The sequence below is a fragment of the Scatophagus argus genome, chromosome 13 (genome assembly GCF_020382885.2).
Source record: "Scatophagus argus isolate fScaArg1 chromosome 13, fScaArg1.pri, whole genome shotgun sequence".
Lineage (NCBI taxonomy): Eukaryota > Metazoa > Chordata > Actinopteri > Scatophagidae > Scatophagus > Scatophagus argus.
In genome coordinates this window covers 22,436,563-22,459,933 of record NC_058505.1, presented here as the reverse complement: position 1 = coordinate 22,459,933, position 23,371 = coordinate 22,436,563, and the positions used below count along the sequence as shown (strand labels likewise).

General features: G+C 42.0%; 3 protein-coding genes and 1 long non-coding RNA gene across 4 annotated transcripts; 2 read left to right on the top strand and 2 right to left on the bottom strand.

Annotated features, from left to right (window-relative positions):
- Window positions 1–160: 160 nt before the first annotated feature.
- LOC124069193 (serine/threonine-protein kinase pim-2-like) lies at window positions 161–5,738 on the bottom strand. The gene is made up of 9 exons (XM_046408065.1): window positions 4,085–5,738; window positions 3,417–3,550; window positions 3,062–3,131; window positions 2,848–2,942; window positions 1,510–1,557; window positions 1,110–1,331; window positions 700–877; window positions 397–570; window positions 161–302 (listed from the first exon to the last, which is right to left on the bottom strand). The coding sequence occupies exons 1-9, from the start codon at window positions 4,110–4,112 to the stop codon at window positions 211–213; spliced, it is 1,041 nt and encodes a 346-aa protein (XP_046264021.1). The 5' UTR covers window positions 4,113–5,738; the 3' UTR covers window positions 161–210.
- A 6,468-nt stretch (window positions 5,739–12,206) lies between these two features.
- On the top strand, window positions 12,207–13,920 carry LOC124069481. Its single transcript, XM_046408679.1, has 2 exons — window positions 12,207–13,241; window positions 13,636–13,920. Exons 1-2 carry the CDS (start codon window positions 12,420–12,422, stop codon window positions 13,918–13,920), a joined length of 1,107 nt encoding a protein of 368 aa, XP_046264635.1. The 5' UTR covers window positions 12,207–12,419.
- A 420-nt stretch (window positions 13,921–14,340) lies between these two features.
- On the bottom strand, window positions 14,341–15,859 carry LOC124069480. The gene is made up of 2 exons (XM_046408678.1): window positions 15,626–15,859; window positions 14,341–15,402 (listed from the first exon to the last, which is right to left on the bottom strand). The coding sequence occupies exons 1-2, from the start codon at window positions 15,857–15,859 to the stop codon at window positions 14,341–14,343; spliced, it is 1,296 nt and encodes a 431-aa protein (XP_046264634.1).
- A 1,451-nt stretch (window positions 15,860–17,310) lies between these two features.
- LOC124069194 lies at window positions 17,311–20,123 on the top strand. The gene is made up of 3 exons (XR_006845028.1): window positions 17,311–17,806; window positions 19,036–19,139; window positions 20,012–20,123. It is a non-coding gene; the product is annotated as an uncharacterized LOC124069194 (long non-coding RNA).
- The last annotated feature ends 3,248 nt before the right edge of the window (window positions 20,124–23,371 follow it).

The following is a 23,371-nucleotide window of genomic DNA, read 5'->3' as shown; positions in this document are numbered from 1 at the left end:
CCAGAAGTCCTGAGCCCATCAGGAAATTGGGAAGAAACCTCGGAAGAGGCAATTCAAAGAGAGATCCCCTCTACACGGACGGCTGGGGGTTACACAGGACATCGAGATGGGGAAAAAGTCAATGTCAGTATCGTAGAAATGAATAATTTCTTTTGTGTTGTCCTTTTTTTCTGTGTGTCCTGCACTGATGCAGTTGTGGATGGATGAGACTTAGTTGAGCGCAGGGTGCATCTGTAGCTCCTCCAGAGTGGTTCGCAGCTCAGGGTCTCTGGTCAGACACATATACACCAAGATCTTGACCTCTGGGAAACGAGAGAAATCGAGATGAAAGGTTTTAGTGGGAAGTGATCCAGTGAAAACAAATAACAGATCTTGTGTTGTCCTTGTGTTTCTTACCCTTGGGCAGATCTCTGTTGAACTGAATGTGGTTGTTCATGAAGCTCACGGTGGTAAAGGTCCTATGTCCACACAGCAATGAATAAAATAGAACTCCAAGCTGCCAAACAGTGGTGGGACGAGCACTGTATTTCTGATCGTCAAACCACTCGGGAGGGAAGTATGCACGGGTACCTAGTACACACATCAGCAGAGCAATGGAGGGAAAAGACAGGAAGGGATGATGAGAATCTTTGTTTAAACATGAAAATCATTATTTCAGAGATTGGCAAATGACTGAAGAGCACAAGCCAGATATCATACCACAAAAAGTAGTGTAAGACGCCTCAGTGGAGAAGCTGCCACAGCCGAAGTCGATGATACGCACTTTGGGTTCTCCACCGTTCAACTGCACCAGGACGTTCTGTAACTTGATGTCCCGGTGAAAGACACCCTTTGAGTGCATGTCGATGGCTGCGTCCACCAGCTGTCTCAGGATCATCTGAGAGGGACAGAATTGGAAGAGAAGGTCAGGAAAAATGTATCTCTTGAACAACACAACAATGAAAAATATGGCAGTAATGTATCATAAGTTCGGTGTGGGTTTTATTTATGAACTCTGATCTTCCTGTAAGGACCCAATTACACAAACATCTAATGAATAAACAATTAAATAAAATGTAGTCACACACACACACTCCCATACAGAAATGTCCTCCACCCAGCTTCCATACCTTTGCCTCATGTTCATCCAGGTATCCTCCGCGAAATTTAAGGTAGCTGAAGAGGTCCATGGAGCCTCTTGGTCTTTCCATGACCAGTATTAACTCCTGGTCCAGATGGTACCAGTCCAGAAGGGACACAGCAGTGGATTGTCCAATGGATCCTGGTAGACCTGCGGTTTTCAGCATGAGTGCCACCTCCAGAATGATGTTGAACACCTTCCCATTGCATTTCTAAAGAAAAAACAAATGCTTACATGCCAATGACTTGTAATAGATTCCAACACCGAATGTTTCAGACACAGAGACAAAACATGTGCAGCTCATTCACAGTGTAGCAAAGACACATTTAACGTTCACATTTTGTTTTAAATACGTCAGCTGGTGTTCATCATCTGATCAAATTACTTACAACTTTTTCTGTTCTCACAGCGCTCATGGGAATGTGCTTGATGGCAACCTGCAAGACAGAAGTTCAAATGATTTGGTTTGTGTGTAAACCCACCATGACATCACACATTGGTTTGCCGAGCGCAATCTTGGTTAGCCAAACAGAAGTGACCAATTACACATGTAGGTGTACAGGTCCTCCCCACCACACACACACACACACACACACACACACTCACACACACACACGCACACACACACACGCACACACACTCTGCTATATTATCATCTGGTATAAATGATGCACGCTAACAAAGCTCAGTGTGGGAACACCTGCTCCTCAAAGTCAAATGTAAATTAAGTTTAGTCACGTCATTAAAAGTTACTGCGACTGAACAAATTTAAAAACTGTTTAAGCAGGAGAAGGATGAGCTAAAACTCAAGCTAGCTTGGGCTGAAAGCAGGCAAGCTAACCACAGAGTGTGACCCTTTTTGCAGAGGTACCACAGAGACACAACTCAGTGTAAAAGTAAGTGTGATTATGCGAGACGAGTGTGTTCCTCACTCAGAGTCTGTCTGGCACACGGCAGAAGAAGCACAGAGAAGCTGACTAGTGCGGCTCCCCGAAGCTCATTGAGTCAATGGAGAGCCAGAATCAAAGAAAGAAAGCATCTCCTGCATTTCATGTCATTTTGTATTTTCCCCAGAAATGAATTAGTTTTAATTAGCAGTTAGTGGATGTCTGGCTAGTGAAAGCAGATTTAACCAAAACCCAGACATTAAGGCACAAAACTACACTTTATCGTCTATTTCAGATGAAAGAAAGTGAAAGTGACATATTTTGTCATTGGAGGGAACTCACTCCAACGAAATTCGTGCTCTGCATTTAACCCACCCAAGTGACGTGCACACACACACAGCAAACCCGGGGCAGTGGGCGACCGCGTGCGGTGCCCGGGGAGCAGTGGGGGTTAGGTACCTTGCTCAAGGGTACCTCAGCCATGGACACCGGTACGGAGAATCGAACCAGCGATCCACCGGTTACGGGTCCGACACCCTAACCACTGATCCACGACTGCGGGGACTACAACTTATATACTGAGCATGTTGTATTGATAAGACCTGGACCTTGCAATTGAGACCATGAAGCCATGAAGTAATACAGTAATTCATCAAGTAAGCAGCATGGTCCTTTTCTCTTAAGATTACATACAGATGGACTTTTGTCATCAAGTGGAGTGTGCCCATTTTTTAGACTGGGAAACTCAGCTCAGCACGTACAGTACACTGTCTATAGCTGATACATCCTGAGGATCAGTGAATGTTGCAGTGTGTGTGAGCGTGTGTTTGTAAGACTTACTGGTTGATGGTCTGATTTACGGAAGCCAGCGCGCACTGTGCCGAAGCCTCCCTCGCCGATCGGATCCAACTCCCAGTACTTGTTCACGAAATCAGCTGAAAACACACAGACAGACATTTTCTTCTGAATTCTTTCCTTATTTTTTCATACTTCTTACATGAATAATTTTACACCTATTCTTGTGCAGTCATTTTGTTTCCCACTATCTGCTTACCTCTGCTTGTGTTTAGTGAGGAGGCCAACTCAAAGATCCTCTCCTCCTCGGACGAGGCACTGCTTGTGTTGTTGCAGACGTCTCCTCCACTCTTATTTACATTTGCTGCTGATGAAGAGGAGGATTCAGTATCACTGAGCAGAGGGAACCAGGACACTCCGCTGTCACTACAACTGGTTTTCTTCTCAGGTGCCTCATTATCGTCGTTGGCCTTTCTCTTGTTTGTCTCTGCTTTGGGCTCCACCACAGCTATTACACTGGGGTCAGAGTTGGAGCTGTTTCTGATGCTACACCTTCTCTTCTTTTCAGGAGGTCTGGCATCTACACTGATCTTCCTCTTTCCTCTCTGACTGATTCTGTCCTTTACTGACACATCACTGTGTTCAGAAGGGTTGGTGAGGTTACTGCACCTCATCCTTTTGTCGGGCATCCTGCCATCATCACTAGCCCTCCTCTTTCTCATCTCACGATCTGCCTGCATGTTGTTCTCTAAAATGAGAAATAATCTGTTTTGACTGCAGTACGTTTTAAAAATAAAGCAGCGACTTAAACATGAACTACGATGGTCATGTACTCAGACTGACTCAACATAAGGATCATAGAATAAACTTCATTTGTGATGGATGTGACAGATAACGTCAAAACTGGCCAGAAAGGAAAAAAGCATATAATGGATTTAATTAAGACTTCAGCCCAATTCACCTACTTTGTGCAAAATGTTGCTCGGATTAAAATGCCAAAAATCTGCTACTTGACAGATAGATGAATTTCTCATATCTGAAAAGGTTTGTACTTTGAACAAAACCTAAAGAACCTCGAAACTTATCTGAGAAGTAAGCCTACAAGGTTTTGCCTAAAATGACGCTGGTGTCACACTGGACTACAAAGATGAATTGGGCCCACACAATTATAATTTTAAACTTGCATCAGTTAGTCGCAGCACATTAAAGATTAGTTTCCAGGATTTGAGCAAACACACAACAACAAGACTATGAGCTGTAACTGGAAACACTTTGCACCTACCTGAATCTGTTCTGGAGGTCAGAGTCATCAAATGTTGGATGAACTCGTCGAATTAATCGAAGTTTCAGACGAGTTGTACTGTAAACACGTGCAGATAACCTGGAGAGTGTGTACTGATACCGAGTGAATCTCAGATCTGTTGGAGAGCACACTGTTCTGTTCAGAATGTGATGACACATCAAAGTCAGATGAAAGGTAAAGAACCAAGAATGTGCAAACTAGCATTCTGAAGTTCCATCACACAAGATTTGTTTGTTTTTTTAACTATATATATATATCTATATATATATATGTATATATACATACATATATATATATGTGTGTGTGTGTGTGTGTGTATAGATATTTTTCAGAGGTCCTCTCAGGATGACAGACATTTCATATTTAAAGTGTACAGTGGTGTTAGCCACAACAAAGCAGTAAATCAGATAAATGAAATATTATTTCTGTCTGTTTCATGTATTTGTGTTCTACAGCACAAATAAACCACATTGCTGTGTTTTAAGTGAATTCACACACCAATCAGACACACAGACCAGCCATGAGACAGATAGGGCCTATAGCCTACAGTCTGACCTCACACCCTGCACACTGTTACTGGCTGGGGGCTACAAGCCCACAGACTGATGCTCAGAAATGTCTCTGACACTGTGAAATAGCAATATGAAGAAAAGGCAGGCACACAGAGTCTCTATAGGTACCACCTGGATGTTCACAGGTGCAAGTGGTAATGTCCTTCTCTGGAAGTCAATCACCATCATTTACTGGTGTTTAAGCACAGGTAGTTGCGCTCACAACAGTCCACAAAGTCCACGATGACTGACCTGTACTCCTCAGGTCTCATTCCCTTCAGACACACAGCCAACAATGGCTGAGTCGTCAGAGAACTTCTGGAGGTGACATCTGCTGGTGTTGAATATATGAAAATGGGAAAGTCTCAAAGGAAAGCAGAGACAAAATGTTTTCAATGTGGATTAACAAAGTTAATGTGTGTGTTTGTGTTCTCAGGCTCCCTGAACAAAGTGACACCTAATCCTCAACACTGGCCCAATAGCATTTCCACAGAAGCTGCCAGCCTTCAGGACTATAGAAACAGAGACCAGGCATGCTTCTTTTGGATAGTTTCACACGGGCAACACCAGCATCTTCTCAGTAAAGGTGCTTTTACACAACAAGCAGATGCCACAAGGTCTACTGTCGAGGTTCTGTATTTTGAATGGGCAACAGGATGCACCTCTCCTGCCAGAAGCTCTCTGTGTGATGGCTCTTTCTTTCGCTCCTTATCTCCTTCCTGGAAGGCCAGTGCCTTTCAGGTACCAGACTTGGTTTGGTTTGATTATGTTTACTTTATCCTTTGGTATTGATACAGACAGTTTTAGTTAAAGTTATCCTCTGATTGTTTCACAACAGTTACATTGTGAACAAACAAACACAGCCACACCTCCACACAACCTGCCAAGAAAGTAACGCTTTTCTGGATTTGTATGAATTCACACAAAGCACACTGGAAATACGCACACAGACCTGCAGCTCTGTATACATCTATGACACAGACAGAGCAGAGGAAAGAGACTGAGACACCAGGGGCATTGATAGACTTCTTTTTGTACTGGGCCACAGATCCCTCCCCTCCCCCTTCCTGCAGAAATTGATTTCTTTGTTAACAACACTGCAGTCACGTTACACACAGTTTTAGATATGGTTGCTCCACTGAGAAAGAAGGGTGCAAATCATAGGAGGCTAGCTCCTTGGTTTAATTCAAATATACGAACGCTGAAACAAACATCAAGTTGGATGGACAGGAAGTGGTGCTCCTCCAAATCAGCTGAATCCCAGAAAGCCTGGAAAGACAGTCTATTGGCATACAAAAAGGCCCTTCATGAAGCCAGAACTGCCTATTATTCATCATTAATAGAGAAAAACAAGAACAACCCACGTTTTCTCTTTAACACTGTAGCCAGGCAGTCTGGCTACAGTGCCCTGCCCATAGACCTCCCAACAACAGGTTATGTACCACATGCGTTTAAAACCGCTGTTATCAGACCTTTGCTTAAAAAACCTTCACTTGACCCAGACATCTTAGCAAACTATAGGCTGATATCCAACCTCCCATTTTTGCCTTTTAGAGGGCAGAAACCTCGGAGCAGACCCCGGCTCAAGATGAGTGGCCATCTGCCTTGACCGGTTGGGGGGGGGGGGGGGGGGGGGGTGAGAGAAGCAGCACACAAGCACAGATGCATAGCAGCAGTAATAATACTAGAAATATTGTAACTGTAGATAATGATAATGAAGTATACAGGAGGTACTACGGTGATTATGATAGCAGTATTAGTAACAGTAACAATGGTAGTAGCTGTACAGAGTAGCAACACAATTGAAATAGATTATGACTAAACAGTAGTAACTGCAGTGAGTTTCGAGCAGGACCGCAGCAGGAGGTCTGACCACGATCCATGGGAACCTGCGAGACAAGAAAGCACAAGGACTCCAGGGAAGAAGTTGAGTTAGTGATGTGCATTAATGGGACATAAATGTGTGCAGAAGGAGAAGGAGAGGAAGAAAGAGCTCAGTGCGTCATGGGAGGGCCCCCGGCAGTCTAAGTCTATAGCTGCATAACTAGGGGCCAGGCTAGGCCAGCCCTAACTATAAGCTTTATCAAACAGGAAAGTTTTTAGTCTACTCTTAAATGTAGAGAGGGTGTCCGCCTCTCAGACCGAAACCGGAAGAGGGTTCCATAGTAGAGGAAGACGTGTCATTTATCCATCACATTAAACAGACCTCTAAGACCGCCTTCTTTCACCTCCGTAATATTGCTAAGATTAGAAGCGTCCTCTCTCAGAGTGATGCTGAAAAACTTGTCCATGCTTTCGTTACTTCTAGGCTGGACTACTGCAACTCACTATTGTCAGGATGTCCAAATTACTCTGTTAATAACCTGCAGCTGATCCAGAATGCAGCAGCTAGAGTTTTAACAGGAATCAGTAAAAGGGATCATATCTCCCCCATCTTAGCTTCTCTTCACTGGCTTCCAGTAAAATTCAGAACAGACTTTAAAATTCTCCTACTTACATATCAGGCCCTAAATGGACTAGCCCCATCATACCTGCAGGATCTAATAGTCCCATATATTCCCAATACAACACTCAGATCACAGAGTGCAGGTTTACTTGCAGTTCCCAGAATTCATAAAAGTAGAACGGGAGGATGAGTCTTAATCTGGGTTCAACAGGCAGACTCCACCTTAAAGACCAGACTTAAAACCTTTCTGTTTAGTAAAGTGTATAGTTAACCTCAAGCGAAGTGTGTAGGGCTGGTAGGCATAGTTACACTCACTCCTTGATGTACAGCTACAGGTAGAATAGGTCTGACTAACTGTTAATCTTTAATCTCTATCATAGTGTTGGGGCCAAATTATCTTTGTATTTAAGATGAATTACAGTTTTTATTTTGTTCCTTGTGATGACTTGTGTTGTGGTGCCTTGCCCCTCACCCTCCTCTCCTGTGAGCGGCTACGTGCAGGTATTTAGTGCGTCAATCAGTGACACCTGGGAGACGCTGGTCAGACCAGGAAGTGGAACAGTTTTTTGACTGCAAAAGCAGACTGTGGAGAGTGATTTTGGCTTTACCGTTTTTTGTTTTTCATAGAACGAAACCAAAAGGGTTTGTAATTTCTGTTAATACATTTTTAAGTTAATCCATGGACCCGCAGCTGCCTTTTGTTTTTTGTTGACCAGCTCAGAGACGGCTCTCATTCAGAGGCTGCAACACATAGCTACGCTGCTATAGGCCTATGCTGCAGGGGGACACAAACATGATCCACCGAGCAGTTCCCCCACCTCCCCAATACCACCATCATCTCTACTCCCCCACCTCCTCTCCTCTACTTCCTCTCCTCTCATCAGATCAACATATAATTCATTATTTTATGTCACTAACTGTGTGTCCAGTTCTCCTCATGGTTTTGTGTCTCTCCCTCCCTTTCTTTCTCTCTCTGTATCTCTCTGCAGGTCTCTCTCCATCCAGATCTACATGTAGAACTGCATGAACTGACAAACCCAGTGTCTACTGTCAACATCCACCCTCTCATCTCATCTGCCATGTTGTTCTTCTACTTAATTTAATAATTTAATTTATTAATCCCAAGCTGGGAAATTACTTCTCTGCATTTAACCCATCACTGATTGAAACACACAGATATGCAACATGCAGTGAAACACACAGGAGCCAGGGGAGCATGTTGGGGGTTAAGTTCCTTTCTCAAGGGCACATCAGCCAGCTAATGAGGGGTGAAGACATTACCACTCCACCACACTCAAATTTTTCCTGCCTGCCCGGTGGGGGAATCGAACCAGCGACCTTCTGTTCACAAGCTGCTTCTCCAACCTCTAGGCCACGGCTGACCCCCCCCCCCCCCTCTTTTTTTTTTTAATTCTATGTAGTGCTAATATAACTAACTTAAACAACATATCAGCTAAAAACAAATACATACAGTATGTAGTCTTCAGTATTCCAATTATAACAACCTGTCATGTTTGTCCTTGGTAATTTATGATGTTTATTGCATGTATGTTTCTCTCTCTTTCTCGCTCTCTCTCTCTTTCATCCTCTCTGTCCTGTCTACCTCTTCTTCCCCCCTTTTACCCAGCTGACTATCAGCAGGATGGTTCTCCCTTGCAAGCTGGGTCCTGCTCAAGGTTTCTTCCTGTTAAAAGGGAGTTTTTCCTTGCCACTGTCTGCTTGCTCGGGGGTTCAGGCTCTGGGTCTCTGTAAAGCATCTAGAGACAATTTTGATTGTATAAGGTGCTATATAAATAAATAAACTGAAATTGAATTGAAATTGCTTCAGGAGGCAGCACGGTGGTGCAGTGGTTAGCACTGTCGCCTCATAGCAAGAGGGTTCCAGGTTCGAATCCCGGTCTGGGCCCTTCTATGTGGAGTTTGCATGTTCTCCCTGTGCCTGCGTGGGTTTTCTCCGGGTACTCCGGCTTCCTCCCACAATACCAAAAAACATGCACTTTAGGTTAATTGGCTACTCTAAATTGCACCCTGAGAGTGTGTGGTTGTTTGTCTTTGTGTGTTGGCCCTGTGATTGACCAGTCCAGGGTGTACCCTGCCTCTCGCCCGTAGTCAGCTGGGATAGGCTCCAGCTCCCCCACGACCCTGACGCATAAGCGGTATAGAAAATGGATGGATGCCTCAGGAGTCCCACAAGCCAGCCATGCCCTGTAGGACTCCTTCTTCAGCTTGACGGCACTCCTAGTGTCCACCAGCAAGTTCAGGGATTACCACCACAACTAGGGGAGGGGAGGACACATTGAGAGCAAGATGGACATGAGAGCCAGTTGGCTAGGGTTTGCTTTTAGCCTAGCACAGACTCCTGTCCTCTTGCCACCCCCTTGCCACACTTGCTTTACTTGTACACCCCATCCAACATTGTCTATCTCGGCCACAGGCATCTGGAAATGCCAGTGTTTGAGGGCCTGATCTTTACAGCAAGCCAATGTCCCAGAGCTTCTCCAGCTGATCATCATGCAAGTTACATTTAGCATGATGTCTATAGTGTATCAGTATCTAGCAGTTGTAGACATGGACACCAGCTCTGTTGACATCCTTGCGCCATGAGGAAGTTGTCACGTAGCACCCCCGTTACCGTGATGAAGAGGTGGAGGTGGGACTACTTTTTTTTCTTATTAGTCTCTCTTTTTTGAACTGTAGGTGTATCCAGGACACAGACTTTTTAGAATATAGACAAAGTTTCTGGAACTACAATATGAAACTAGCTTGAAGTTTCTTAAACCTGCATTATTTGTCCACCATGGATAGACTAGTTTCAAAAATAAATCTCACTGAATGTAAACTTATGAGAAAATGAGGTGAATTCTCACTTGATTTATTACCTAAGTTTCCACATAGATATACTTTTGTTTTGTTTTTGCTAGTTTCAAGTCTTCAGTACAGCATGATGTTCATTTTGATATTATGGTCCCATTTACAGTTAAATGGACAGTGAAGGAGGATGTGCTTTAGGGTGTGGCAACCATCTGATTTATAAGTCACTACCGTAGTATGTCCTTGTGTCCTCCCCAGCTCCACACGGCTGTTCAAAGATGGACATATTTCCAAACACAAGGCTTTAAAACATGCCCCACAAACTAATGGACTTCATGGCAGTGGATTTGCACTGGTCTCTCTCAAAGTTTGCCATAATAATAATAATAATTATAGTAATGCACCCACACATACATGCACATACACACAAATGTAGTTGAGTGAAAAAATACAATATTTGACTCTGAATTGTAGCAAAAAATTATAACAAAAGTACCGGAAAATGAAAATACAAGTACAAGTATCTCAAAATTACTTAACTACATAGTTATTTTCTAAAACTGACTGTAGGGAGTCACTGATATTATGGATGGATATAGCGTACATAATGCTGTAATCAGCGAGTGCACTGGCTGTCCTTTCCCTGCAATATTATCGCACTAAAAGGCACAGGGAGTAAATTCCCATGTTAAAATTTTCATTTAATGACATTGCTTTTAATTATGCCGTATACTTTTTTCTCTAATTCACCTTGCATTGTATCCACTGCATTGCATTCAGTCTACATATATCACCTGGTCCTCTAACCCAAAATGATCAAAGCATGTACAATTGTTGAATCATCAGATGATGTATTTCTGAGATCTGTCAGTTTTTCTGTTAAAACACTTCTTTTTCCTGTTTTGGTCATCAGTCCAATCAGTTGATAGCTGTGTTTATGACACAAACTCTTTCTACAAGCTGAGAAAAGTAGAAAACAGGCCAGTTTTAGCATCATTATGTTACTTTATGCTGTTTACAAGGTTCATTATTAGAAAGTAGGTCAGCTAAGCGTATGTGAATTATCAGTGCTAAAGTATCTTCTGTTTCAGTCTGCAATCTTTTGAGTGGACAAATTGTTAAACCAAATTAGATTGTAAAAGCAGGTGTTTTAAGGTAGAGCCATATTTATTCACAGTACATACTTACTTACATATCTACACCATCAGTAAGACTATTCTGAATCACTTCCATCTATAGGCACAATCACAAATGCCACTAACTAAGTTGTGAAGAAGCATTCACCACTATAATCTTGAGCTTTCTGATTGTGATCAGTTACAGGTTGTTCTGACTGCATCTGGAGACTTCTCAGATGACTGTGTTGAACACAAAGCTAAAACACCATCCTTGCATATCCATATGGAGTCGATATGTTGCAGGTTGTGGTGATGTTCCATGTTCACTGCGTCATCCATTTACCAGTTTGCCCAGAAGGCAAAATGCAGGGGTCTCTCACTGGATTCCATGACCACAGATGTCAGGGCAGTGGGCCTGTTTTCATTTAATCCTGCTGTAGGTTTGGGTTTCTTGCTGACTTGGACGATTGTGGAACACAGCATGGAGGATGACATGCTGTCTGGTTCAATTACATTCCTCGTCTTCTGTCATTGAAAGGGCTGATGCTCATCCTGTTCACAGATACTGAGTGTGGTGGGTGAGGGGGTGGCAGGGAATGCATATTCAGAAATAAGGTTATTGTCCCGCAGAATGAAAGGTGTCATTTTCTTGTCACTTACAGTGAATAATAAGAAATTTCAGGAACATTGTTATAATCAGCAGTTGAAGCGTGTTTCAAGAAGTTGATGTTCTCTCCAGATAAAACCTGCAGGTAGTAGCCCTGCACGTATCATCATTTCTCTGATGTGCTGCTGCTTAATATAAAGCCTATGTTATTACTCTCTAAAAAATATTGGGTTGAAAACAACCCAATTTCAACCCAGTCACTGGGTAACTATTGGACCAACCCAGCATGGGTTATCTTAACACAGGAAATTGGGTTGTGCAGTCAACCCAATGAGTTGGGTTGCTGTTCCAACCCAAACATTGGGTTATTGTAACAAAACTGTTAGGTTAATCCTACATATTTGTTGGGTGCCCTTTTTAACCTAGTATTTATGTTATTTTCACCTTCATTACTGGGTTATTTTGACCTAACTTATAAGTTATTATATATCTTTTCCCCAAATCTAAATGTATGCATATAATGACTTACAACATTCTTAATTTCCTTCAGAATAAATAAAGCATCTTACGGAGCCCCTAAAGGGACATGGGTGAAAAAAAATAAAAGTAAAGGGACATGGGTGAAAAAAAAATATAAGTCAAATATAAGTCATGCGCACGAGAAACTTACGCGTGCGCACGAGAAACAAAACTTGTACGCACGAGAAACTTTCGCGTGCGCACGAGAAACCACACAGGAGACCTGGATGTGCATATCGGCGGTACTATTACCTGCGTAAAGATGGCGAACTTAATTGGGCTGTATTTCGATCTAGGGCTAACTTATAAGGACATTCAAAGACTGCTTGCGAGTCGCCACCGTTATATAATCTCAGAGAGACATTTAAAAAGAATTTTGAAGTCTTCTCATCTGTCTCAGCGCCAGGAGTACACCAGTTTGGACCAGGTGATTACTTTTATTCATGAACAGTTGCAAATATCTGGCCAACTCCATGGGTACAGGTGGATGTACACAAAATGCAAAGAGAATGGATTACATGTCAGAAAAGAAGATATCCGTTTGATTCTAAAAGAATTAGATCCTAGGGGTGTGGAGCTCAGACGAAGCAGGCGGCTTTATTGTCAGAGCTATTTTGCAACAGGCCCTAATTATATTTGGCACTTGGATTCTTATGATAAACTGAAGCCTTTCGGAATATGTATCAACGGATGTATTGACGGATTTTCACGGAAAATCATCTGGATGAACGCATTTACTACAAGCAGTGACCCAAAAGTCATTGGAGGCTACTATGTGGAGGCAGGGGAGAGATCGGGTGGGTGCCCAAGGATTGTCAGAGGGGACAGGGGCACAGAGAATGCCAAAGTCAGAGACTTTCAGCGTTTTCTCCGTCGCAACTTACGCGACGGTTCTGCCATTGACAGCTGCATTGAAGGGGCGAGTATGACTAATCAGCGGATAGAGAGCTGGTGGGGCTTTCTCAGGAAGGAGTCCATGGAGTTCTACATCTCTCTGTTTGTTGATCTGAAGGACCGTGGTTTGTTCGACGGTGGATATTTGGACAAAAGTCTAATTCAGTACTGCTTCATGGGAATCATCCAGGTAAGCTGTATTATAGTATATTATATGTGAAGCGATACATGCTGGTAGCGGCTTTTGTTACTGAGAAGTAGAAAGGGCCTGCTTTAGTTTTTTTGTGGGACAGTTAAGAGGGACGGACCGGAAGCCACTCGGTCCGTCCGTCTTAACTGTCCCACCAGTAACCGTAATTGTGGACTATCTTAACACATACAATCTGTTTTAAAGTAATTGGGATCAGTTAAGAGTACAAAGCAGTAGGTGCCCATCTATTGCTCAAAATTTGAATCTGGATATAGGTAATCAAAATTAACCTTTTATTTAAAGCTCTCTATAACTCATCATAGGCCTACATGAGAATACTAAAATCATATTAGTGATATCAGTTAACTTACTTCCTAATATGCTGTTTCTCCAGGACGAGTTGGATGACATCATCTGTGTGTGGGATTCGCATGTCATCAGACCATCAAAAAATGACAGAGTACCTAGTGGTCGCCCCAGAATCATGTACATGTTCCCAGAGCTCTACACAACTCATGACTGTATTTCCCCAGTGGAAAGCGCTGAGGTACAGCTGTGTCGGAATGACTGCACATTTCGACCGGCAGTGCCATGTGACACAGACATCTACAATCTCTGGAGTCACACATGGTTCTCCCAGGTGATGCTTATCAGGCTTTGGATTTGTACCTGCATTTAAGGAACAAGATCTTATCCTCCCTCTAATATGAGATGATGCTAAAATTAACATGTCATAATCTGTCGCCATAAGTGGTTTCCTCCGCATTAGTTTCTTTTTCAGTTATCTTGCTTTCGTCACTGTGAGGCCTGTGTAATTTATCCATATGGTAATTCAGCAAGTCAAATGTACCATATAGAACAAAATTACCATGAATTTACATTTTTTTAAACAAGATTTTTACGACTTGAACAAGTCACAAGTTTCAAACTCACAAGCTTACAAAAAATTCAGCTGAAGAATTTGCAGTAAATATTAAATTGCCAATTCCATTCCTTTTATTCCTTTCAGATATTTAATGTATTCTCAAAACTTGAAATTGCCGTAAGGTTCAAAATGCCATATGGAAGGTGGATATATTCAAAAGATACCATACATTCATTACACAATATTCATTGTAAAGCAATCGTTAGACAGGATGTTGTCAAACTCTGCACGAAACTCTGGGTATGAATTGTAGGTGCATGGTAATTCAAGAACTGCCCCACATGTGTGTGCCACTGGTCTGCGACTTAAACCACACAACTTGTTAAAAGTTACTTCAATCGTGTCTTTGCACAGTACTGTGGATCCTGTGCAGAAGCGTAAGAAGATCTCCAGTTTTCTTTGGTCAATGCTTCTTACATACCGTAGCAGGTGGTTAAGGGCTGTCTGCTCCTGTTGATTCAAGTTCTCACTTGATGGCTTTATGATCTTGGCCACTTTCTTGTTAGTTGCCCTCTTAGTCTCATAAAGTTCAATTATGCTGTCTTTTGTTATGGGCATAGGTTCGACATTGTGCATACAGGAGTGGAAACAGTCAATTATGAACTTGGGCTCTTGAAGAAGAACTTTGTGTGCCATTGTTAAAATGGCAGAGCGGAGGTTGTCTTCAGAAGGCAGACTGTGTGAGCCCATTCTTGAGAAAAGATCAAGTAAGTCTTCTTCATGAGTTTCATCCATGTTGCCTTGCAGTGCTTTTTCAACTGCTGCTCGCTCAGATACTGAAAGAAATCTAGCAAATGACCTTATCAAGAGTTCTTCATCCACTGAACGGACTCCTTGACAACAAGCAAGAATAAATGCTGGTGACAGTTTGATTGGGATGATGTTATGGTCCAAATATCCTTTCAACCAAACCCTTCCAACAGCTTGCCATTCCTTCTCAGAATAGTCAGGTCGCAATCTGGGCACTCGTTCATCTTCCCCCTCACACTGTTCCAAAAAGTGTTCCCAGAAAGCAGAATACACCTCTCTTGATACACCATCACTGTCCACTGCTTTCTCATTGTTTAACTCCATTTTTAAATCAGCCTCCAATACTTTTGGTTCCATGAAAACATTAAGCACATCTTGAAATATGTTTACTTGTCTTAATTTCACATGTTGGACTTCTTTTTCAGTTTGCTCCGGTGATTGAAGAATCCTGTTTAAAACGTCAGGTCTGTTGTTCAGTGATGAATGCTGCAACATTTTTGAAGAAGGAAATTAGGTGTTGTTACATTTGTAAAGTTATCTCTAACTATTCTCTAATGAAGGTTATTTATACAACTATTTACTGCTTCACTTTTTAATAACATTGGGTTAGGCTGAGGGAACAAACAATGTTTTTCATATTATTGAATTATGATATTATGTTACATCCTTTTGCAGCTTTATTAGAAACAACTCTGTTATAATAATATACCTGCATAGCGCTGAGGTCATCAGGATTCCAGGGTAGAGTGGAGTCTAGATCATCACCATCATAACCAGAAATGGGTCCAAATTGTATTTCAGAGCCATCAAAGGTTTCCTCGTTGTCGAGGGCAAGAACAAAATCTGACTCCTCACTTGGCAACTTGTCTGCATCTTCATTTGATACAAAAATGACACAGTCGTCTTCAGATTCAAGCACGACTTTTATTTTTTTTTCACTCATGTCCTTTTAGGGGCTCCGTAGCATCTCTATAAATTGTTTTAAAATACATTGCATACCTTTACATCTATTCTGGCCTGTGTGTGAATAAATTAACAACTACAAAATGTTTGTAATTTACCAAGTGTAGTAAAATGCCAATAAGCTTCAGAAATGTAAAAAAAAAGCATTTTATTAAAATATTATTATTTTATTTTATTAGAAACATTCAAAATTTCAAATTTAAAAATTCGGATTAATTAATTCAACAGTCAAACCATTAAAAGCAAAGGGGCAGGAAGGTGGGCGGGACCATTGATCCACTTGCTGTCACGGTCCTGACTAGGCAAATAAGGAAAGACTCAGCGCGACTGGAGACGGTCAAGCAGAGAAACAACGTTTAATCAGGCTGGGGTCGGTACACAAAAAGGCAGTCCGAAACAGGCAACGGTATCCAATAAACGTGAGGCTAAGACGAGGTCAGGAAACAAACGAGCAGGGATCAAAACACTGGTGACAAGACTATGAAAAAATGCTGGAACGTGAAGTAACTACGACAACGAACTGGCAATGAGACAAGACACAAGAGGGAATATATACACGAGGCTAATGGGGAGTGATATGAGGCAGGTGCGGGGAAAACAATCAGGGAACGGGTGCACACAGACGGGGAGGAGGCAGGGCAGACAGGAACCTGAAACAGAGACAGAGGTGAGTGAACGTAAAATAAAACAGGAAGACAAGACATGAAACATGAGGGAAATAATAAAACACTTAACAGGGATCATGACACTTGCTGCCTGCCCCCTGAATACATCATAAAAAAAGTCCAGTCTCTGGGGCTAACATGAGGTCTGTCAACAAACACTAACAAACACAACAAAACATAACAAACCACATTTCAGCTAATCACCAACACCTACTGTAATTGAGAGGCCAGGAAGTTTACAGTCGGTGAAACTGCCCCCCCCAACTCACAGACTGCTGTCTGGAGTAGTTCCCAGACAGGCGCACACTCCTTGGGGTAGTTGATGTCAAGTATGTAAAAGGCCTTGAAGCAGACATCAACTGCCCCAAGGAGTGTGTGCTGCTCAATTGCCTCCCCACACAGCACGACAAATGCCTGCGAGCATATCCTCTCCTCCCCCAGCATCAATACAAATGGGTAAGGTTTGGACACCCCAGCCTCCAGTAGAAATTCTACCATGTTTGTTCCAATCTGCAGTTCAGAAAAAGGAGAGAAGAGAAGAATATTAAAATGAATCTGTTATGTTCATATGAAGACTTAAGATGTGGAATGATAGAAATATGGTAAAGATACCAGTTAAGTAATAATGAAAAAAGTCACTTACTGGCCTGATTTCCAGGAATGCTTTAGTGGCCTCCTCTGAGCTATGCCGAATGGTTTTCCTGCCTTTCTTGTAGACTGGAGATGGCAGAAGTTTTGGCAAAGTCCTAAGGGCCAGTATTCCCTTGGCATCTAATAATTACAAACAGAATGCTTTAATGGGAAAGATTACATTTAGCCATTAGTGCACATTGAGTATTCTGGAGAAAAAATATAAAAAATAAAGAAATAATTATACACATGTTGTCTCACACACACACACACACACACACACACACACACACACACACTGACACACACACATACACACACACACAATGTATAATTTATTGGGTAATAACTATCACTGTTGTCATGTAAGGGAATTGATTAGGAATTTATTTTGATGTGGAAATGGTTGATGAAGAAACATTATACAAATTTGTCCATTTGCGTATTGAGATCACTTCGAGGTCAAAGGTCACAGTTCCGGCTATTCGGTCTCTTTTCTTCGGATTGAGTTCAGGTGACCACGCACATTCACGGGGTTCAAGACAACCATGCGCAGTTTAACTACATTGATAAAGCATCCGACGAAGACCAGCCGATGAAACTACCTACGGCGAACCAAAGAAGTCTATTTGGTAAGTAATTTCTTTTCTTTTGTCTTCTTATTCTTCTCTAAACTGCGACTTGTAGTTTTTGACCTTTCCTGTGAGGGAGCGTTAGCATGTTATTAGTAATGTTACCTAAATGTATATAACATATATAACATATATAACATAACATATTTGCAACTGTGAGGTGGACATACCATGCCTGGTGTGGTCAGGTGTGGAAACTCGCCTAAAACATCGGCAATGGTTTTCCCTGTGTTGTCCCTGATCCATTTTGCCCTGTATTGGGCTGTAACCCTCATGTAGTCCTCCACTTGGCTGGCTGGCAGAGAGTTGTGCTTCAACCATTCTGTCTTTTGTGTTGCTTCTTCTGGCGGTATGGGCGACTCTTTGAAAACACAGTGGAATGTTGCTTTGAAATTTGGACAGTCCACCTCTAATCAGTCAAAGCTAGGTATGTGACCATACACACAGCAGCCAAACAGCGTGAATAGAAAAATGTCTACATTAATTAAATCTCTACATTCACATCGAGTGAATGCACTCTTATCTTACACAATGAATTTGCTAGACCAATGTAGAGTTGGAACTATTTTCTGGCAAAGCATTTTCGTGGCGCAAACACACCACGCAGAACCTGAAAACCCCCAAATTCCATAAATGCACCGTCTGACCTGCATGGAGTTACCAGTTGATAGACAGTAAGATTGTTACATTAGTAGTTTGAGGTTAGTTTCACATTTACTGAGTAATAATGGTTATTTGCTGTGTGAAGGGTGCTGCATGGTGTCTTTGCGCCTGGCAGCAGTGCTTCGCCGGTGCTTTGCCCAAAAATAGTTCCAACTCTAAATTGGTCTCGCAAATCCATTCGTGTAAGATTGCATTAATATTTACACTTGATGTGAATGTAGAGGTCACAGGAAATAATTAGGAAAAAATCTTGAGTTATCTGATTCACTATTGCAACGACTGTCTTGCTGGACATTCCGGATTACAGCGACTATGCAAAGCTAAAGCTAACCGAGGTATTTACAGGTTTAGACAATGGCTTGGTCGGCAGCAAAACGCTTTTGCACACTTATCCAACTCTAGGGACTATGGGGAGTGACTCAATTTCACCTGAGGGTGGCGTATTCCTTTAAGACCATAATTGCATACCTGGTGTAGTTATTATACGGGTTTCTGGCGATGACAATACTGATGACGATGATGGTGATGATGACTCTTGTCTGGCTGGCGTTCCTCCCCTTCTCCAGCTCCTGATGCGCTTTCGGATGTTACGGAGGCGCTCCTCCAGGAAGCCGGTAGCAGGATGGCCTCTTCTTCCCTTGGCAAACCAGGTGTCCTACAATGAATTGAGGTACATTTTGTAATAGATGATGATGGAACAGCTTTGTAGCAGTCATCTATCTATCTATTAATGCAAGGAACGTCTGTCTGTGTGTCACTCTGTCCTCCTGTCTGTCTGTTCCATGCATAAGACTCGAACCACTCGTCCGATTGACCTCAAATTTGACACGGGTCTTGCTAATGGCGTGAGTGCAGTGCAAAGTTTGGTCATTTTTTGACAAATATAAGAAAGATGTTGTTAAATTAAGCTAAATAGGATGTAACAAATAAACATTACACAAGCAGTCTGTTAAAATGTGCATGTACAGTAACAACTGTGAAGTCACACGCACACTCGCGTTGGTAAGCAGTCTGTTAAATCTAAAACAGCCACTCTTTATCTGGACGTTGGCTATCTGCATACCATTCATTCAACCATCATTTCAAGTTCTATAGCACTGAGATGGCCATGGTTATGCGGTTAGTTTTATCACTTCCCAACAACAGCTAAATGCATGGGTATGCAATGCGTGGAATAATGGCACTAGCTCCAACTCAACGCCGTTATGAAGGCTTTAATTTGTGTCAGCGTTGCAACATTCCTTCATGAATAAATAGCTCTATTAACTGCACAGGTCTGATTTAACATCGCCAATTTCATATGATCTACCTGCACCGATGTAACTGGGCAACATGTTTCTTGGAAAACTTTGCTTGAATCGGCACTGCACTAGTTTCAATAATGGGCAGACAACAAAGTCATTCACTCAAGTTCTCTATGTATTAACTTAAAATATTGCCATCTGCTACCTAGCCAGTAATGCCTCTGTCTGACAGCCACTAGCCACTTGCCATTGCACTGATGTTTTTTTTTTTGTTTGTTTGTTTGTTTCCAATGAACAGCATGTTTAACAGGATCTACATCCCTGGTTCCAAGGACTACATTCTTCCAATACTTACAGTACCACTGCTGGATGAGTCTTTGAGGCATGGGAATGCGAGCACCAGAGAAGATGTCAGGGCCATCTTTGTGTCTGCAGTAGGTCTGTTTATACATAAAATACAGTGTTAGTTCAATGTAAATATTGGTCATGGTGCATTCATTATTGATAATAAGAATTCAGAACTATCGGTGTGCTTATGAAGTAGCTAGTCTATTCGTTTTGCACCAAAGCTCCATAATGTTGTTTTAACTCAGGGTGGGCTGTCTTCTCTGTTTTGCGGGTCACATACTGAAAAATCTTAAACTGCCTAGGGCCAATGCAAAATGAAGTCTATTGCAGCCACCTCCTAGTGTCATTTTTCTCTACATCTACTCCCAGTACCCCATAATGACAATACATTTCATAATTGTAGAGTTTTTTGCAAATATCCACATTGACAAAAGCATTCATATGTAGTGCGGCCAGTTCTAGAGGTCTTCCTGGTTGTCCCATTCACTTTGAACTCTCATGGTGCTTTCAAGTTGCCTGCGGTTTGCCGTTTTGCATTCTGCTATGCTCGACACACAGCCAATTTCACCTGCTGATTGCTCGGGTCGTTAGCGCTTTGCATCATGACTTCACCACCTGTAGTTGTACTATTGCAATAGATTTAATAACCCTGCTTCAGATTAAAAAAATATACATAATCCCTCCAGTTTACAAGTTTCAACAATGCTGAGTGAATTCTACTTGCTCACCCGCTCTGCAGAGTTTAAAAACACCCATGTGTTTATTTTCTGGCTCTCTCACTGGTTGTGTGACCAAACGTCATGCGCTACCGCGGTCAAAGTTGAACCAAGTTGAACTTTGACCGCAGCACAGCAGAGGTGTGGTTGTGGGTGGTCATGGGCGTGTTACCGCAACCTGACAACAACGCATTCTGCACTGCTCAGCCACAGCGGCAAACTGCTCTGGCGCTGGGGAAACACTATGAGATTTTAACACACAGCTGTGCAACTAGTGCTGGCAATGTGAAAGCACCTTAATGCCTAATACAGACTTTATGGGAGATGTTATCATAACCTCTTACACTGCACTTACGTTTCGCCATGTTTTTCGATCAGGTGGGATACCAGGATGCGCACCATACATCGCCGCTGGGCAATTGTTAGGAAGCCATCTGTGGTCAGGCTGTCAAGAATGGACTTCCCAATTATTATTATTCTATTTTTCATGTGACCTATTGGAAGTAGTGCTATATTTACATTAAAGCTAAGTTAATGCTATAGCTGCTAGCAGTCCTTTTTGCAAATAGTTAGCTTACCGGTAGCTAGGTATTGAGACTGTTCATCGTGACATCATGGATAACTTTACGCTACTGTATGGATTACGTATCACTTATGGATTACATACGGCACGTTCCTGATTTTTTAATTTTTTTTCCCCGAATATGATCTACAATGGTAAGTACTACATTTCTTGAAATATTGGCTACGTTGAGCATTAGCTGCTAACTGTTGTATAAATGAAAGTCGTTGCTAATGTTAGCTATTTCTACGGTATGTTCTCATGCCACAACACGCTACAACAGGTGTCGTGTAGTGTGATGTCCGCTTTAGTCAAGTTGATAAAACTCGCCTCACAATAGCCCAGTTAACGCATCCTCAATTTAACATTAAGAATAATATTATTGATTGTAGTTTTATATTCTACTATTATTTTCACAATGGTGGAACTGACCGTGTCTCCTCGAAGAATAAAAAAAGACCGCCTAAAATTGCGAGATGCCTATTGCAAATAACCCAGTACTGGTGTTGATAACAACCCTACTGTTGGGTTAAAATAACACTGATGCTGCGTTGTCTCAATATGACTGCTCTGCCACCACCTCATCTTGCATAATGGCGTTTGTGTTGGGGAGAAATGGTTAATGTCATTTTCAAGCACATACAATCATGGGTTATGGTAGTTTATTGCTCGATACTTTGGCATCTTCTATGGTATGGGGCACAATAGAGGACATTTGCAGGGATTGTGCTGCCTGTTCTCAGCACAATTCCTGCTAGCAATCTGTGGAATTTGCGAGTTCGCAGTCTGCAAGATGTCGCACAAACAAGCTTCGACGCACAACCATGATGTGCGCTTCTTTTCTCTGGCTAAAATTCACAAATTTTAATGAAAAGTATAACGGGATCTACTGATCCAGGCTATATTATGACAATCGATCTGCCATCTAGCGATCTTCAGTGCTGTGCAAATAATCCGGTACATGCGTTTACAACGGCGTGGGGAATGGAAAAAAAAAACAACCAGATAGGTCTAGCTATTACTGCAGTAATCTATTACTATTGAGTTAAGTTCTTACCACAATTCATATGCAAAAACTTTTAAAGACAAAAAATTAGGAAAAACAAACCTTGGTCATTTTTCTTCTGGATCCTGCCCCTCTGTCAGTCGTAAAAAAGGCCACTTCACGAAAGATGATGCTTTTTATATTATTAATAACTCAGCAGTTGAGTTACATTTGCCCAGGGGTTTGGTTAGTGTAATCTGGTATGATCACAACAACTGACCCAACTCGTAACCCAAAAAATGGGTGGGATGAAACTACCCAACAATAGTTGATATAACCCAGTGAGGGTGCCCAACAGCTCCCCAACAGCTCCAACCCAGTGTTTGGGTTGAAAAAATAACCCAGTGTTTTAATCAGCAGTTATCATTGTTGTAAGTTTATGCAGTATATTAAATGCATGTTTTTTTATTGTCTTACTGGAAACCAGGCATGACACCCTCATTTATTATTCACCCTCAACCATTTTTTTTGAACTATGGATATTACAAAACACAGAGAAAAAAAAGAAAAAAGGGAGAAAAGAGCACATACAAACAAACTTGGAAAAACATTTCAATCCAAGAGCAATAGGATAGGTCAATGAGTCACTTTGGTATCATTTGCACAACAATCACACCTTTATGTGATGTTATGATGCCATGATGGCTCTGAATGCTTCTCTTCAGCCTTCTGGTTGAAGTCTGGGCTCACAACTTGAAGATCAACATTGAAAGACTAACTGAAGTCCTATGGTACTACAGGCATCATGGGTTATGTGTAATTATGTGTCAGATTTGTTGCAAGTAGTCAACAGACCAATGTACCTACCACTGCGTGGTAGCAGCCATGGCCACGCTGTGTCATCAGACAGAGGAGCTTGGCAATCTTTGTTTCTGTTAATATCTATCTAAAGATGCTGATGCAGTCCCCTGATACTTGCCATCAACACCTCTGTTCAGACGGCCAAGTAAACAATAATAAAGCTCTGTCATGTTCATGGAAGGTCTC

Excerpts from the sequence above, each read along its gene's own strand:
- LOC124069193 (XM_046408065.1), bottom strand. The coding sequence starts at position 4,112 with ATGACTCTGACCTCCAGAACAGATTCAG. Across the intron at positions 2,943-3,061 it reads CTCACTAAACACAAGCAGAG|CTGATTTCGTGAACAAGTAC; the intron begins GTAAGCAGATAG and ends GTGTGTTTTCAG. Across the intron at positions 303-396 it reads CAACAGAGATCTGCCCAAGG|AGGTCAAGATCTTGGTGTAT; the intron begins GTAAGAAACACA and ends CTCGTTTCCCAG.
- LOC124069481 (XM_046408679.1), top strand. The coding sequence starts at position 12,420 with ATGGCGAACTTAATTGGGCTGTATTTCGATCTAGGGCTAACTTATAAG. Across the intron at positions 13,242-13,635 it reads GCTTCATGGGAATCATCCAG|GACGAGTTGGATGACATCAT; the intron begins GTAAGCTGTATT and ends CTGTTTCTCCAG.
- LOC124069480 (XM_046408678.1), bottom strand. The coding sequence starts at position 15,859 with ATGAGTGAAAAAAAAATAAAAGTCGTGCTTGAATCTGAAGACGACTGT. Across the intron at positions 15,403-15,625 it reads ATGACCTCAGCGCTATGCAG|CATTCATCACTGAACAACAG; the intron begins GTATATTATTAT and ends AAAATGTTGCAG.